Below are 16,185 nucleotides of genomic sequence, written 5' to 3' on the forward strand. Positions count from 1 at the left end.
AGAAAAGGCCTTGAACAATCTGGTCTAGTGGGAGGTGTCCCTGCCTATGGCAGTGGGTTGGGACTAGATGATCTTTAAGGTCCATTCCAACCCCTTTACATTCTATAATTATATGATTCTGTGATTTCTGTATCAACCTGTGTGTGTCCTGGTCAATTCTGCATAGCTTTATCCAGCCTTCTATATCACTATAAACATCTGTCTGACTCTGTAACAATGTGCTCTAAGAAAAATCTGTAACTTGGCGATTGGGAAAGGGTATTTGAAATCCATGTAGAGTATTTATATTCTACCTTTTCTCCAAGAACATGATCCTTCACAACCAATGAAGGCTTCATCCCTCAAAGTACCTGGGCTCTGCTCCATTTAACCTTTCTCTTGAAAGGTTCATATCCTTAGCATCAAACCTTGGACATAGACCTCAGAAATCCCTTTTTCTTTAGGACTGGGCAAGTTTATTAACAGTATATCATTTCCTGGTTTCTTGAATTCTTCAATTTGAAAGCTACCTGCATATATATTTAAACTTAAATTATGGGTTTCTGGCAGCTAATGGAAAGGCCACCCAAAGGAGGGTGTGGTGGTATAAGGCACTCAAAACTGTGGACACCACAGGTGGTTGGCAGATGGACAGCCCAGTGACAAACGTTGGCAGTAGAAAGGGTGGGCTGTGAAGAGCATCTGAACTTTTGTTAAGCAAGTCAGAGAAGAACACAATTCTAAGGAGATGATATATAGAAGTTAATGAGGATGTGTCCCTCCTAATCACCCATTTAATGTTGGACTTTGTATGGAAACACTGCCTACAGCACTGAGATCTAACTGAGGGTATGTGAGTTGGGCATGGCTGGAGGGGTACTTCTCCCTAACACTTTAAAGCTTAGTACTGCAGACTGCAATGGTGGGTACATAGGCTGGGTCACAAAAAGTTACTTTTTTAGACTGATCTGTCACTTTCATAATATGACTAAAGCATGTATACAGCAAATAGGTAAAATAGCTTTGGGAAGAATCTATATTCCACAGATAAATCAGACCTTGCCTTCTAGCTAGAACCATCTTTTGCCTTAAGCATTTCTTTTGCATCTAACTGTTGCCAATTCCATTTCCATTCCAGAAGCTTTTCTCATTTTCTTTTGTAGTCAGCAAGGTGAAGGTGGAAAGGGGGAAGTCATGAAGCACAGTGCCAAACCACTAAAAGGTGACTGTGAATCAATATATGACCTCTGCAGCTCAGGTACTGGTTGAGATTTGTAGCTGTGCAGATTACTCTTACTAGACGATAGGTTTATTGAAAAAAAAATGGAAATGCATACAATCATAATAAAAAAAACCCACGGGAGCAACAGGCTTCTTTTACACTTCATAGAAGAAAAATGTTTTGATAAAAAAAAAACATAAACAGAACTCATCTTGAATCTTGGTAACAATATCTGCAAAGTCAAACATGTAATGGTAAAAATTACATCATCTGTAATCTTTATACCAACTGCTTTCCTTCAAACAACAGTAACACAGAAATGCTATTTTGAGCAGAACTAGTCACTGTATTTGCTTTCCATTAGATATATAATCTAGAATGACTGCAACAGCCAGCTGGGCATGAAATTTATTAAATCCTGTACCAGTTGCATTAGCCCTGCTCACAATATTTCAGTCAAGCTTCAGATAGCACTCTAAAAATCTTGACAGAAATTAGCACCATTGCTACTCAGATACAAACAAAGCAGATAATGCACATTTACTGAGCATGCCCAGCCTCAGGTGGATACTACATGATTTTGAGTCCACTGCACTGATTTGACAAATTTCAACACTCTGACATGACATAATACATCCCTTTCACACTCTTCCATGACACCTCTGGCCTGTTCTATATGCAAAACGGGAAAAAAAAAAAAAGGAAGCACTGAAAACGCAATGTGAAGACACTGATTATTCTTTCTTACCTCTATTCCTTCCTTGTTTAAGGCATATTCGTCAAAATTCAAAATAGCAGTCTTGATAGTGCGGGGAGGGGGCAACACAGTCAAGCCAATATTAATAGCATTGCTTCGTTTTGAGTCCAATACAATGATCTCCTGTCGCTTTCCATCTGCAGCAGTTTTCTTGGTAAAGAAGAGAACAAGATCATTATTAATCTGATCTGTTTGCTAAAGAAAAAGGGACTCCTTTCACTAATGACTTTCTCCACTCAAGGGATACCTTCCTGATATCAACACAAGCTTCCAGGATTCAACCAGAGATCTGAATGCTGCTGTGCAAAGCAGAGCTAGACTGAGACACTGGAGTCCTCACAAGGGCAGTTCAGGGCAGGAGCCAGTCTGAAAAACACCTGAGGCTGTCTCTTCCAGCCAAGAGCTCTGCTGTGCAGCAGGACTGGCTAGCACAGGGCTGGTGGGGCAGGAGTTGGGAAGCCAATGGGCTCCAGGGCTCAATTCCCTATTGGATGCATCAACCTTGACCAGCTGCTTACACTTTCTCACTTGTGTGGCTGGCTGGGAAACAGACAGGGCAGTTCCCACCTGACTGCCAGCACTCACCTGTGTTATAAATCCATCTCAGACACTGGCAAAGGAGTTGCAAGGGTCTTTCTGGAGGCACTGGCATGGTTTTCCAACCTCTGGCTGCCAGGGGAATGTTATTCTACCTTCCTGCTCATGATATGTCTGCCACGTACTTCACAGGTGCAGAACAATTTCAATCATTCTGCTTTTTAAAAAGCTTTATTTTAGACTAGGCATATCTTTGGATCTTACCTCCAGCACAAATAATGAAATTACAGAGCACTAGCAACATATGCTTTAAATTCTGTTCTAGAGTAGACTCAAGGAATTTCTTCCTCTTTCTCTCCATCCTTAATAGGGGTAAAATGTGCACCAGCTATGCAAGGTGACTCATAAACCATTTATACATAACGTAGTGTTGAATGTAGTCATTGTTTCTACGTCCCAGCATGTCCCTCTTTCACTCTCTCTTTATCCCATGCTAGAGGTGTCTCTTTGGTAACTACATATGTCATATAAAAGGAAGCTGCAATAGGAGAGGACTCAAACTCCTCATACTCAGGGTTTTTTACTCCCTCTCCATATATGTGAACTTTGGAAACACATTTTCTCTGGCTCTTCTGCCTCTGCTCTATCAGAGATGGGCTGAGAAATGCTGTCAAGCACATGAATGTAGGGAGATGTCCTGCACACTGATGCAAGTGCAGAGATGCTTCACTGTATATAAACCTGCAAAGATGGGACTGTGACCTCTATGCAGACCTGGACTGTGGTTAGTAGCTCCAGCAGCAGCAACCTTAGCATAGATGTACCTCAAAGGGGCAAAGAGAGAAACTAAGTAATTCCTCTTTCCAGGCTGCAGTGTGGCAGTCCATACAACTGTTCAGACCAGCGAATCATTCGTGTTGTCTACAGCATCTCTTGTGGATTTGAGGAAAGCCTAGGAGGAGACTTACTGTTTGAGTCTCAATCTGTGCTCAGAATTGTTTTTTAGACCATGAAGCTTTGTTCTTCACTTCACTGTGGTCTTCACCACAGCCACCAAGACAGAAAGTACCCTACTGCCAGGCCTACAAGCTGTTTCTGACTTGGAAGATCTAAGCTAGTAAACAAGAATTCATCAAAGAACCTCCAACTGTCAGCCCATAATGGGAATGCAGTTGTATCATTACAAAGATACCTTTTTCTGGCATAGCTCAGTTCCTTGCTTGCACAGGAAGAGATCTGCTTACCGATCCCTACAGCCTGCCCAGCACCTGTGTGACACCACAGACTTTTCATCATACCAGAACAATGGTATGATACAACTTCTGTGGGCAGATGGGACTGAAGGCAAGTGCAGTTTACAGGAGTTGGGGACTACCACATGTGTATGATCTGTGAAAGTAGTGAGGGTTAGATTTTAAACTTAAAAAACAATTTTGCAGTAAGCAGGATAAATTTTGGAGAGCCAAGATAACATTTGTTTTCAATGTTTATATGTCAGTTCTGTCAGAACTGCTCTCTTCTTAGTATCTTAAAAGTACCCTTGAAGCCACCTTGAACTTTCCCTTCTTTCAGTAAGAGAGTCCTCTTTTTCTTGGGGAGCTACCTGAAGGCTGTGAGATGCAGTTTCTCCTTTAAAGCAGTCATTTTTACTTCCCGGGCCATTAATCACATTTTCAGGACCACAGTTAGTGGCCAAGACCACATTAAAAACAAACAGGGTTCACCAGAGACTGCTTCCTCTTGAGTTTGTATTGCTCTAAGCCTTTTTTAAACCACAACTTTTTACCTTGTGCTTTGCAGCACAGAATTACACAGCTCCAAAGAATTTATGCAGAAGGGAAAAGGCCAGGGGAAAGGAGTTAAATTTAGGCTTCCCACATGTGGTATGGGTAAGTAAGCCTCAAATCTGTAGCTCTGTTTTTAGGCTCTGAAGTTTGACAAGAGAGACATATTCATTTGGGGGACATACGATGCTAACCGCCAGGATGATTGCGATTCAACAGTGTGCTCGCTCCTTAGCTATGAGTTATGAAAGACAGATGAGCTGTACAGGGGATGGATGCACATAGGTATTTTCCATAGCTAGAACTGCATATGGGATATAAAATTTTGGGGCAAGTAACTCTTTTCGAAAACAGGGGCAGAAGAGATTTTAAATACATTCTGGAGATGACGGCTGAGTTCCAAAGAAATCCTTTCCAAATAAATACAGGGATGAAGAAAGGAGAAGGATTTTACTACTTTGAACTTTACTACCTTACTGCTAGGAAAAGAATTGCTTTTTGTCTGCAATGAAATTGCACATGTGTAAGTGTCTGACTGTTAAAATAAGCTACAACTATTAATTTCTATTACAATATTCGGTGACTTCAGACTGTGCTTTTTAAGTCAATTATCACAGAATGGCTTCAAATGCTTGAGGGAGCAGCGAATTAGTGGGCTTGATTTTATATTTTAATGTATAAGTATGAAATGTCACCTCTGAACCTCCGAATACTGTATTAATAAATACAAATACAAAAGAAATTACAAAAATACAAATATATCAGGTGGTATAATTTGTGGGAAACAAATGTTTCTGCAATGTATTAACAATTACAGTGAATCTAGATCTTTACAAGACCCAACTGGCCAGATTCTCTAACCTCTGTTGAAGACTGGGTAGTCCAGTTAGATTATTTTAAAAGTTACCACCCCACAGAAGGTGATTTGCAGTCCGATGAGTACATAGTCTAAAACACATGTCTTGGCTTTAACTAATACCGGAAGCAGGAAAATTTAAGTAACTTTTCAAGTGGTCATATAAATAAATAATTATACATGAGCATCAAGCCAGAAATATCTCCTGCCTTTAAACCTGCAGAAATCTTCATCAGTAGTACAGAAAAAAGTGAGTGGTCCCTTAATAGTGAGATGGCTTTTAAAAAAACTTTCTATCTCAATTAGCAAAGATTTAGCCCTGGAGATTTTAAATACAATAAACTCAGCTGCCAATGACTATGTCCAGGATACATATATGCAATCTTTTTCAGAAATTCTGGTCCACATTTATGACTTGTCTTGGCATTTCTTCAAATTGCAACAAATCTTTTCAAAAGGGATATGTGGGTAAGCATGTATATACACATGCACATGAAAACACATACCTTAATTCTTCCTACTAGTTTTTATGTCTGTGGGCACATGATGGATCACTACATCCCACAGGGTATACATGAATCAACAAAATAATACTTTCATGCAGGACCAAGTGGATGGCAGAAGGGCTGAACAACAACATTTGATTCAGGAGTGTTTGCATGTTTTAATTTCTTTTCACAGAAAAATAAGCACTTTGAACTACTTTGCCAAAATACCTGCTTTGTTTGGGGGTGTGAGAAGGAAGAAAATGCTAGACTGGCTTGGAGAGGATACCTGATGACTCTCTTTCTACTCGAAAACATAATGATGCGCTCCTCTATTCTAGGAAATAAACATTCTGCAACTAAGGTGCTCCACTAACTATAATCAATGTGCAAGTTGCCCAGTGTGGCATAAGTTTTCCTAAAATCAAGAATCTCTTCTCCCAGCCCCAATCCCGAAATCCTGTATTATATCCTACAATTTAAAATCCACTTTATTTTATTACAGTCTATTGTGTTTAATGAAAAACTTCTCATGAGCCAGGAAGTAGCTGTTTATAGCTGTGTGTTGTGGAAATCACAATGAAGGATTAGAAACTGGAGTAAAATTGGTTACAGCTGTATGAAAGAGCATATGCACAAGATAGAGCCAAGCCCCCCCCCCACCCCCTACACACCCTGACTTTGCTTTTCCTTGCATCCTTCTGGACTGTTCCTTTTCCATGCACCTACTTCCATGTCTTGCTGTGAAATCTGGAGATTTGACTTTTGATTTGTTGCTTTGCACTCTCTTTTTTCAGCTGAACTAACTGAGCTGTGAGTCAGACTTTACGATATTATAGAATAAACCTGTTTTGGATTGCAGCCATTGGACAGGAGAAACTAGACACAACGGGGAATGTACTTGCTGGAAATAAACCAAGCAGTCTGGAAAAAGAGAGAGCTATCCTAATTTGAGTGCAATCTTTGCACCAAACCTCAAGTCTTTTACAGATTCAGTGGTCTGTTTAATTATTCCCACTCTTACTTGATCTCAGGACCATCTCCTATTCTGGAAGATTTGCTGGTGTTCATCAGAACCAGGCAGGAGTCTCAGAAGTCTTTGTAGACTTCTACTATGGTAGTCCTGGGTCCCTATTGTCTTCTCTACAGAGACAATGAGACTTCTATGTCTGTGTTATGGGACGAGGTGGAAAGAAAGCCAAAAGTACAATGGCTCATGCAGAGAGTAGTTATTAGTCTCCAAGAGGAAAGCAGCCACCTAAATCATTCCTCAGACTTGCACTAATTTCAAAGAAACCTGCTCACTCATCTTCCAGCCAGAAGCCAAAAGTTGTGCCAAAGCATCAGGCAGGTTTGAGAAGCAGGCGTGAGGGAGGGAAAATGGCCAAGGGTAGTTTGGGAAACGTGCACAATGAATGACTGGAAAAGTAAACAAGTCATAATTCCAACAATTTAACATTTTATCAAAATTTAATGTAAGAATAAAAGATTAAGAATCAGCCAGACTGATCCATTACAATACTGGCATTCAGCACAAAGCTGAATTTTGGAAATGGCAAATATGTCATCATTCCACATTCAATTCGAGGAATTAAATGTTTTATGGATCTAAGAAAATGCTCTCATTCCTTCCATCTATGAACCATCTGTGGCAGATTTGTATTTACAGGGAGATGAGGAGTAGCACGCCACGACATCACCAGCATTCCTTCCTCAGCAGAAAAGGAATTAGAGAGAGCAATTAATCTCAGCATCAGCCAAATGAACAATCAGTTGAATGTAGTTTTAAAGTTGTTCCACCATAAGTTTCAGATCCACATGCATCTGTGTCACAGAAAAAAATAATCTAAGAACAGTGATGGCAGGATCTACATGAGCCATCTCTTTGTGCACCTGTTGTTTGGTAGGTACTTAGGGGCTTGATTATTGAAATTGCAATGCTTCCACTTGGTCAAGAAGATCAAGAATGACTATTAGAATATTTTGAGTTAATAACCCAGACAAATGGCACACAGAACTTTTACTGTGAGACATCCAGACTACCTAGATCAACAGCAAACAATAATACCTATGATATCTAATATATGTAACAACTTTCTCCAGCTAAAGAGAAGCAAAATGTTCAGTGTGATGATTGATTTCTGTGTCACTATAAAACTTACAGGCATACAGAGAAAACATACAAGTGATTTATTTATTTTAAGAGAGATGGACATCTTTTACTAGCATTTTAACTGGGAAAAACCATTGTTTCCCTGATAATGATTATGCTGCTTAGAAGAAAAGGAGTTTATATAGCCATGAAAAGCAAATGTTCAAGCTAATAACTTTTTTAATGCTACTTCAAATTCCTACCAAATGTAACTATGAGAAAGATTTCTTTTGTTGTTGACTCTAAAGTAAACAGCCATGTCAGCAGCCTTTGTGAATTTATTTCACAACAATGCTGAGGAAGAGAGAATCTTAGCTACAGAGGTATTTCCTGTGCCAGCTTCTATCCTAAAATTTGGATAGCCACGCTGCACAAATTAAGGCTTTAAAATAGGCCTGTTCACCAGTATAAAACAAACCCCAACACTTCTGCAGAGTTTAGCTGCAAACTTGGTACAGCTGACAACTAGATCCTTCAGAACAAAGCTCATATGTAGACTCTGCAGTAGATCCAGATGATATTCTAACTTTCCACGTAATGATTAGGAAAATATTACCAAGTGAAGAACTGTCAAATACACAGATATGAATCACCATGCTGTGACCTTTATATGAATGTAACAGAAAATATTTCAGGTTCCAATACCTATTTTGGCACCCAGCTATGAACAAGCTAATGTAAAATTTGTTGGTATTCACCACCTGAAGTGATATTCCACAACTGGTAGACCTGAGACAGGCGGGCAACTTGGCACATACACTACTCTAGGCTCATCTCCTACTGTCAGGCCATGGAATATCTTCCATCATAGGTCAAGCTAGAAACACATCCAGTAATTTCCAATGTTTTCATATAAACAACATAAATCACCTAGATGTAAGTCAAAATGAATATCAATACAATAGCAAAATAATAGCAAACTGAATATGAGTTGTACCTTTGTGACAGGCAGTTCCTTGGATTTAGACTCAAAGAGATGCTCCAGTTTGGAAGTGTCCACCTTAATGGGTTCCAGTTTCGACCACAGGAATTCTCTGCAGCGTTTGTTGTTTTTACACTGCCACTCAAATGGCCGTACCTCATTCCAAAACAGACGGATGGTTTTCTTCTTCTTTATAAATGCTGGCTGACCCCTGGAAACCTGGGGTGACCCTAAACCCTGAGGAGTGCTGAACAGTGGAGGAGGAGCCAATAAATTAGCAGAGGGTGGAGGTGGAGGTGGACATCCAAACAACGGGGGAGGTGGTGGAGGAGGCAAACCCAGAAAAGAAGGTGGAGGTGGAGGAGGGGGAACAAGGGAGTCCCCAGGACCCATATCCATGTCCAACACATCTACATCATCCTCCTCCCCCAGGTCTGTAAAATCCATGTCTTTGATTTTAAGTTCTCTAGGATTAGCCATGAGCTGATCCCAGATGTAATCAGATTCCTTCTTTGGCTGTGCTGGTGTTTTCTCGGGGACCTGTTCACTGATTTCATCTTCAGGCATGGCTGTCTCCTTAGCCAGCTCACCACTGTTGAATTTTTCCGCAAAGGCTTTCACACTGCCTTGGTTGTCCAGATTTCCAATCTCCATCTTTTTGACACCTTCATCCTTGGCCTGCTTTGTGGCCTGCAGAATAGAGATCCTACTGGCTAGGCTAGTGAGTGACTCCTCACTTTCCTCCGTCTCCTTCTTTTCCTCCTTCGCCTCCAGCTCCTTCTCCTCTTCATCCTTGGGCTTTTTGTTATGCGCATACAACATGTCCAGCATAAACCGCTTGTTGTTGAGGATGTTGCTGCACTGCTCATTCACACCAGCATCCTGAATGGTCTGTGACCATGGACCTGCAATCACACACACACAGATGGGAAGAGTCAAGGGGAGGAAGCCAGAGCACCAAGAACACTCTTCAACCCACCAGAAAAACCCCTGGGGGGCATGTGCACAATTAGTCTGAAACTGGGCAAGCAGTTACTTCGAAAATTTTGAAATAAATGACAGTGCTGATATATAGCCTAATCTTAATGAGTTGGGAGTAATTATTAAAAAAAAGGAATAGGAGTAGAAAGGAATATGTAACTTAGATAACTTTCAGGATTTGAATATTCAGGTTTCTCCTGAAATCTGTCAGGTTTCACTTTGTACTTACTACCCCAGCTCATTTTATAGAGTGCATAAATTCTCCTAAGCTTTAGTATTCCAGAACAGGGCTTAAATACATGACAATGACACATAATAGGCTATCACTGTACTGTTCACCTGGCCATAAACTGGAATATGAAAGAGATCTTCCCTGGCTGATGTAAGGTCAACATGTAGCTGCTTACTTCTCCTCCTCCCACCCTGCTGGCTAGGGGAGGACAGCTTTCAGACCTGACTGCATCTCAGACCTCCTGGCTGGGTACCTAGGCCATCTTCACAAGACATACTATTGGAATTCCAAAGCTAGCTGCATACCAAGGGTACAGGTCTCTCAGGGCAACTCAGTGAGTATAAGCATAAGCAAGATCCTTGAAGTAATTTATAATATGAGAACCTTTACAAAATACTTTCAGAAATGCAGCTCATCAAGCACTGTTACCCTTCCTGTTATATATGACAGTGTTGAAAGACTAATGGTCTTCCCATATCACAATCATTCAACATGTCACTGTAATGAAGCTTCGTCTTTCTGACTACTGCTTTTCTCACCAATAATCTGCAAAATGCCATGTTTGAGACAACACCACAAATAACAAATTATAGTGGTCAAACTGTAAAAATATATGATGTAAGCATCTCTGTGACTACATTTCCCTGAATATAATACTGCTAACCAACATGGATAATGTGTCTAAAAATTATGGTGCTTCTTTTTCCAGTGAGCATCAGATGAAGTGATTAAACATGAATAAAGATAATTCTTCGCACTTACTGTATTTCCTGTATGGAATTCCTTCTGTTCCCCATAGTCTATATGCATGTTATTAATACATTTTTCATAAACTCTGATTCTTTAATCATTTTAGTTTGACTGCTAGTCTGCCTTCCTTTTGGGTTCTTGTGGTTAAAGACTTTCTTTTATACCTGTCAGTTGCCCTTTTTCTTAAACTTCCATTTTATCTTTGTTTCTCCACTTAGGCTCCCACCTTTCTCAATACATTAGAGTTTTAAACATCTTTTATGAATTCCTTTGCCAATAAAGTTGCTTTCTTACCAAAACATCTAGTTCTGTGCTCTGAGAAGGTGTCCTTTCGGTGAGATCTACATCCAGGACTCCACAACTCCCCTCCCACTCCCTTAAAATACCACCACACTAAAATGCAGGGCCTCACCATACAAAGCATATGAACAGCAATGACTCTCACCTCTATTCAGACCAACCTCTAAACCATGTTTTAAAATTAGTCCAAAGGTTTAACCCCAGACAAAAGAAAGACTTCTTTTCAACAATGGATACAATCTACTTTCCTGCAGGAGGCTTGACTGCTTCCATTGCCTGCTCATTTTTCCTCAGACTTTATCGATGGAATTGCTTTCTTTCCAATACTAGTCACCTGAGGTTGTCTCTTAGATTTGTCTCTGAGGGAGTTTCATTAGACAGTATGACTAGACAACTCCTTCCCCACACCATAGATTTTACTTGTCTGTGCCCTCACAGAAAATTTCCCCCTACTTCCAGCCTTTCCTTCAAAGATGTTCAAGATTGCTCCTAAGATCTCTCCTACAAATCCCACATAACCTACCCCCTCTTGGTTTCACCAAATGGGATCCTCTAGGATTTAACCTCTTGGCAAAACTGCTCATGAAAATTCCCCTAGGCACAATCTAATTTGGGTTCCCCAAGACCACCTCCATCTGCCCTAGCTGATCAAAGATCATTGCTGTGAAGACTGGCTACCTTGGTGGCCTCTTCTGTCCTCCTCTCTGCAGATAAAGCATTGAAACACCATTGGAGAAACAAGTCTTGTTAGAAACCAAACTTGGCAGGGTGGCTAATGAAAGAGGAGCCTGCACTAAGGGCTTTATTACTTTATCCTTAATGCATCTGGGCAGAACCAGTGGGCCACCAAATAAATGGTAAACTGCTTGTTGGAAATGTCAGAATTGCTGGAGAAAGTGCTGCCATTTGCTTTCCGAATCTCCCCAGCTACTAGAATTCACTGCATGAAATCTCTTACACAGCACAGCCGAATAAATCTTTGGTCTACTGGTAAAGTAGGTAAATTTTAAGATGTCGATTTTTCAGTAACAGTACATTTCTTAGCTTTTAACAGAAAGTACATAGGGACTTAATTAGAGTGGTAACAGGTTAGTAACAGACAAGATGAGGAGAAAAAACCTGCAACCTGTTCTCCCTTTTCTGCACTTGGATTATCTTTGACTACCCTAAAGTGTAAAAACGTCCTTCATCTCTGTCATACTTCCCTTGCCTTTCCTACAGATATATCCATCTATATTCTTTACGAGTACAATAGCATTCTAAGTAACTCAGTCTTGGTGCTGGTTGAAAAGAAATTACCTCTCAAATTTAGGATAAAATTCACATAATGCTTCCCAGAAAAAAAAAGTGACATGGTTTACGCATGAACAATTCAATCTGACAGTTTATCTCTGTGAGGTAATCCTCACGATTTAGAGTTATCCCTCTTCTTTCAGGAAAGAGCAAGAGTTTTTTCACATTGTGAAGCACATCTTGTTTTCTTATCTAGAATTTTGAAAACTTAGGACAACAGACTTCACTGTTCAGGCGGAAGAAAACTTGGGAACCAAATGGCATAACTACATTACATTCCTTTACCTCCCTATAACAAAAATGGAAAAGAGTCACACAGTCAAAATCTGCCTTTTACTCCTTCTCTGCCTGGGCTGCATGACAAACTCTGGTTATCATTGTCTCTCTCGGCAGAAAGTTGGTCCTTAAGGTGTTTTCCAGGCTTGGCCTTTACAGGTACCTGCTGGCATATCTGACCAGAATTCCTCATCACTACAGAACTAGTCTAACCCTTCATCATTACAGAACTGGTCTTTTCTAGAGAAGGTATATTTCACGTGCCTCTTCCACATGAACTATAGAGGGCCACAGCCTAGACCTATCTTCAGGAGCTCCCACGTGTCTCTCTTTGCTGTTTGAAGCCTAATCAAGATGGAACTGAAGGGAAGGAACAAACATCCCAGTCCTCACTGCTCTTCCTCTTCCACTAAAAGGATGAGAAAATGTATCTAGAATCTTGAGACAAATCATGTCAGCACAGCCCCTTGTCTCATTGATTTATGTGCAGAAAACCCAAATACATTCTCTGGGAGCTAGAGTAGCAAGTCGCTGCTACATGGTGATTCAATAGTTAATATATTAATCTTAGTGAAAGAAAATGGTCTCAAATCAAAGGAAACTTCATTTCATCAAGGCCCTATTGTACCTCAAACACAGAAACCCCAATAAAATCTGTGAATTCCAAGCAGAGAATAGGCAAGAGTTGGCCATGGTGAAGAAAGTCTTAGACAGATGCAAAGGCTTTGTTAGCTAATTAGCACAACAATAGAGCTGCTAATTTAACATTTTTTTTTCCACCAGAAACCCTTCATTATTGAAAAAGCTTCACTTTACCAGTTTCATTGTCACTGGTTAACTTGTCCTCTCTCTCTTCCCTCTCTAAAGTGCTGCTTGCTGAGGATATACTGGATGCAGAACAGTTGTCTTTTTCATTCACTTCCTCATTCTGCCTCTCTTTTTCACTGAGTATTGCACTTTCTTCTGGCTCTCTCTCTGGTCCTTGCTCCACCTCACTCTCTGGTCCCACCTCTGTAGCCTCTATTTCCTTGGGTGTCTCCGTTCCCTGCTTGGCCTCAGCCTCAGCCTCCTGCTCTGGTTCTGGTTCTGGTTCTGGTTCTGTCTCTGTCTCTGGTTCGGGTTCACTGGCACTCACTGGTGGAGAGAACAATGGGAGAAAGAGATTCACTTAACAATGGAGACATCTCAGGCTCACCCTTCTGTGTGTGAGAGTTGTATGAGTGCCTTATGGAAAGAAAATAAAAAGCAAGTCCAGGGCATGCAGAACATTCGGAGCAACAGACTGATGAATGTTGTGCGATGACAGCATTGCATGTGAGAGTGGCCTGGCAAACCCCCTCACTTGCTGTTTGGAGCCAGCCCACTATTTTTATACATACTTCCACAGCTGCAGTGTTGGACTCACACAAGGATTTGAACGAACCAGCAGAAAATGGGCATCCCACCTGAGCATGACATTGACAACTCAGTGCCTAGACAGAGCCAGGAAAGAAGAGATCGTTTAAAAAACAAAAAGGAGGGAGATTGTGGCTTTTGGTTGAATTTTCTCTGGGTTCAGGAAGAATTCTTTTTTCATCTGATGAGGAACACTTCAACGAAAAAAATACAAATATTAGTTTTAATAACACAGTTGAATGGCACAGTCTGGAAATGGCACTGTCACACATTTGGCTGACAAAATCCATATGTTTTTTCATGCACATTTACTTAAGATTAGCCACATCAAAACTGAGCAAAGTTTCCAACTGCTTGTCATATGGCACAAATTTAGTTTCCAATTGGTTGGCATATGGCATACGATGAGCTTTTTTAGCAGCTGGCACACAGCAAACACTGCTGGTAGTACACTTGCTTTCTTCTTCCCTGCTTTATCACTGACCATGAAATTAATGCATTCACCTTTAGGGTTTTTAGCTGTAAAAGCAGATTTTCACATGCAAGTATGCTCTGCATGGTGCAAAGAAACTGAAGAGCATCCACACATATTCACATCAAGCAGCTCACAATTGTCTGGAAACTGAAATGGCCATGCAAAATGTGGCAAAAACAGGCATGCATGTTAGTTCTGCATAATTCCCAAATTCCCTCTGTACTAAATCTTCTGTTGGGTGGCTGAACTAAAATGACCAAGTCATACTTGTTTTGTCCCTCTGCTAACAATTTTTCATTACAATATTGGGTATTTATCCTATTTTCTGAGATATCCACACATAGAATAATGTTTTCTAAGAGGACCTGCACCTACTGTCTCTACAATAATGCGTATGTTTTTAAACTAGCTTTCAGTAATAAATCTTCAGCACCGCACTATTTCACTTCATTTCATATAACTTAAGGGTACAAAACTGCAAATAATTTTTTGCCACTGATTTCACTGGAGCTAAGCTTCTACACTTTCATAATTGTTTTTAAATATGCATAGTTAAATAACTGGACACACATATATAACACATTCATATAAAAGAAATATACACATATTATATTCAATATATACTATACGCTCACTTAAATTCCTCTCAGATGTTCTAAAACACTCCCAATTAGAAACTTAGCTTTCTCTCTCTTCTACACAGAGAGCATCTGAAAGTCTAATATCAGGTACGCAAGCACCACTGCACATGCCTTGTTTCTCTATATGTACCTTACCTATGACTACACTCTGGACACTGCCTAGGAGAGAATCAAAATGATCGAGGGTTGTCAAGAAATTGGCAGAGACTCTGAATCCCAGGGGTGTGTTTCTCACCACAGCTGTCAGTGTGTACGTATAGCAAGAGAGCATTTTAAAGTCAAGCCAAGATTTGTATATAACTGAGATGGAAGCTGAGGAATCCTTCGGGAGCTTTTGGAACAAACATGGTACTGTAGCATGAAGACTCCCAGCCTGCCATTCTGCAATGGTCCACATATACACGTCACCAGCTCATCCTTGAATTTCTATGAATTTTAGATGTTAACTCTAAAAACCTCCAACAGCTCAGGTTGAAAAAGAGGGTGACTAAAATGTGGCCAGAACTGCTAATAGTGCTAACTGGACCTTTGTCATCATGAAGCTACACTGAAGATTCAAAAGGAAAAAGTCAAAGGACATGCTTGAGAAAATGGGAATGTTCAAAAGAATTCTGGATACTCTCCTAACAAGGAGTATTACACACACACCAGAAAGATGCAGTAACTTAGCAGAATCTAATATACAACAAAGAAAAATACACTGACAGAAACTGTTCTTCCAAATTCAAGGACTACCAAAACCTAAACACTTCTAGAACAAAACAAGGATATATTGACAGCCTGTCTCTCTCCTTAGGGATAATATCAAACAATCCACCTTCAACCCAAATCGCTTATAAATAGTAAGGTGAGCTAAGTCCAGTAGCACTTCACTTAAAAAGCAGTGCAAAAGTCAAATCTGCTAGAAAACACTAGCAGGAGAACAAAGCCAGCAAAGCTAGGCATGTGTCCATCATTTCCATTTCCAGCATGTAATCCATTGTGGTGATACTGGTGAGAGCTTCTAAAGATGTTAAAAAATACAATTATCACTGACTGCTTGGTGGTGACCTATTTGAAATGAGCTCAAACTTCTTGTCCCATGTCTACTGGGCCTATTTTTGGTCCATTTCCAAACACTACTCTAAACAGCAACCTTACAGGTGTAA

General features: G+C 40.3%; 1 protein-coding gene across 1 annotated transcript in view; it reads right to left on the minus strand.

The window, feature by feature from the left end:
* FHOD3 (formin homology 2 domain containing 3) overlaps positions 1-16,185 on the minus strand; it is a 122,919-nt gene that overhangs the window by 48,433 nt on the left and 58,301 nt on the right. The window contains exons 12-14 of the mRNA XM_009078745.1: positions 13,343-13,660; positions 8,710-9,599; positions 1,950-2,108 (exon numbers count right to left, since the gene is read on the minus strand). Coding sequence (XP_009076993.1) covers positions 1,950-2,108; positions 8,710-9,599; positions 13,343-13,660 — 1,367 coding nt within the window. The remainder of the gene's footprint in view (positions 1-1,949; positions 2,109-8,709; positions 9,600-13,342; positions 13,661-16,185) is intronic.

This window comes from Acanthisitta chloris, unplaced genomic scaffold (assembly GCF_000695815.1).
Source record: "Acanthisitta chloris isolate BGI_N310 unplaced genomic scaffold, ASM69581v1 scaffold2977, whole genome shotgun sequence".
NCBI lineage: Eukaryota > Metazoa > Chordata > Aves > Passeriformes > Acanthisittidae > Acanthisitta > Acanthisitta chloris.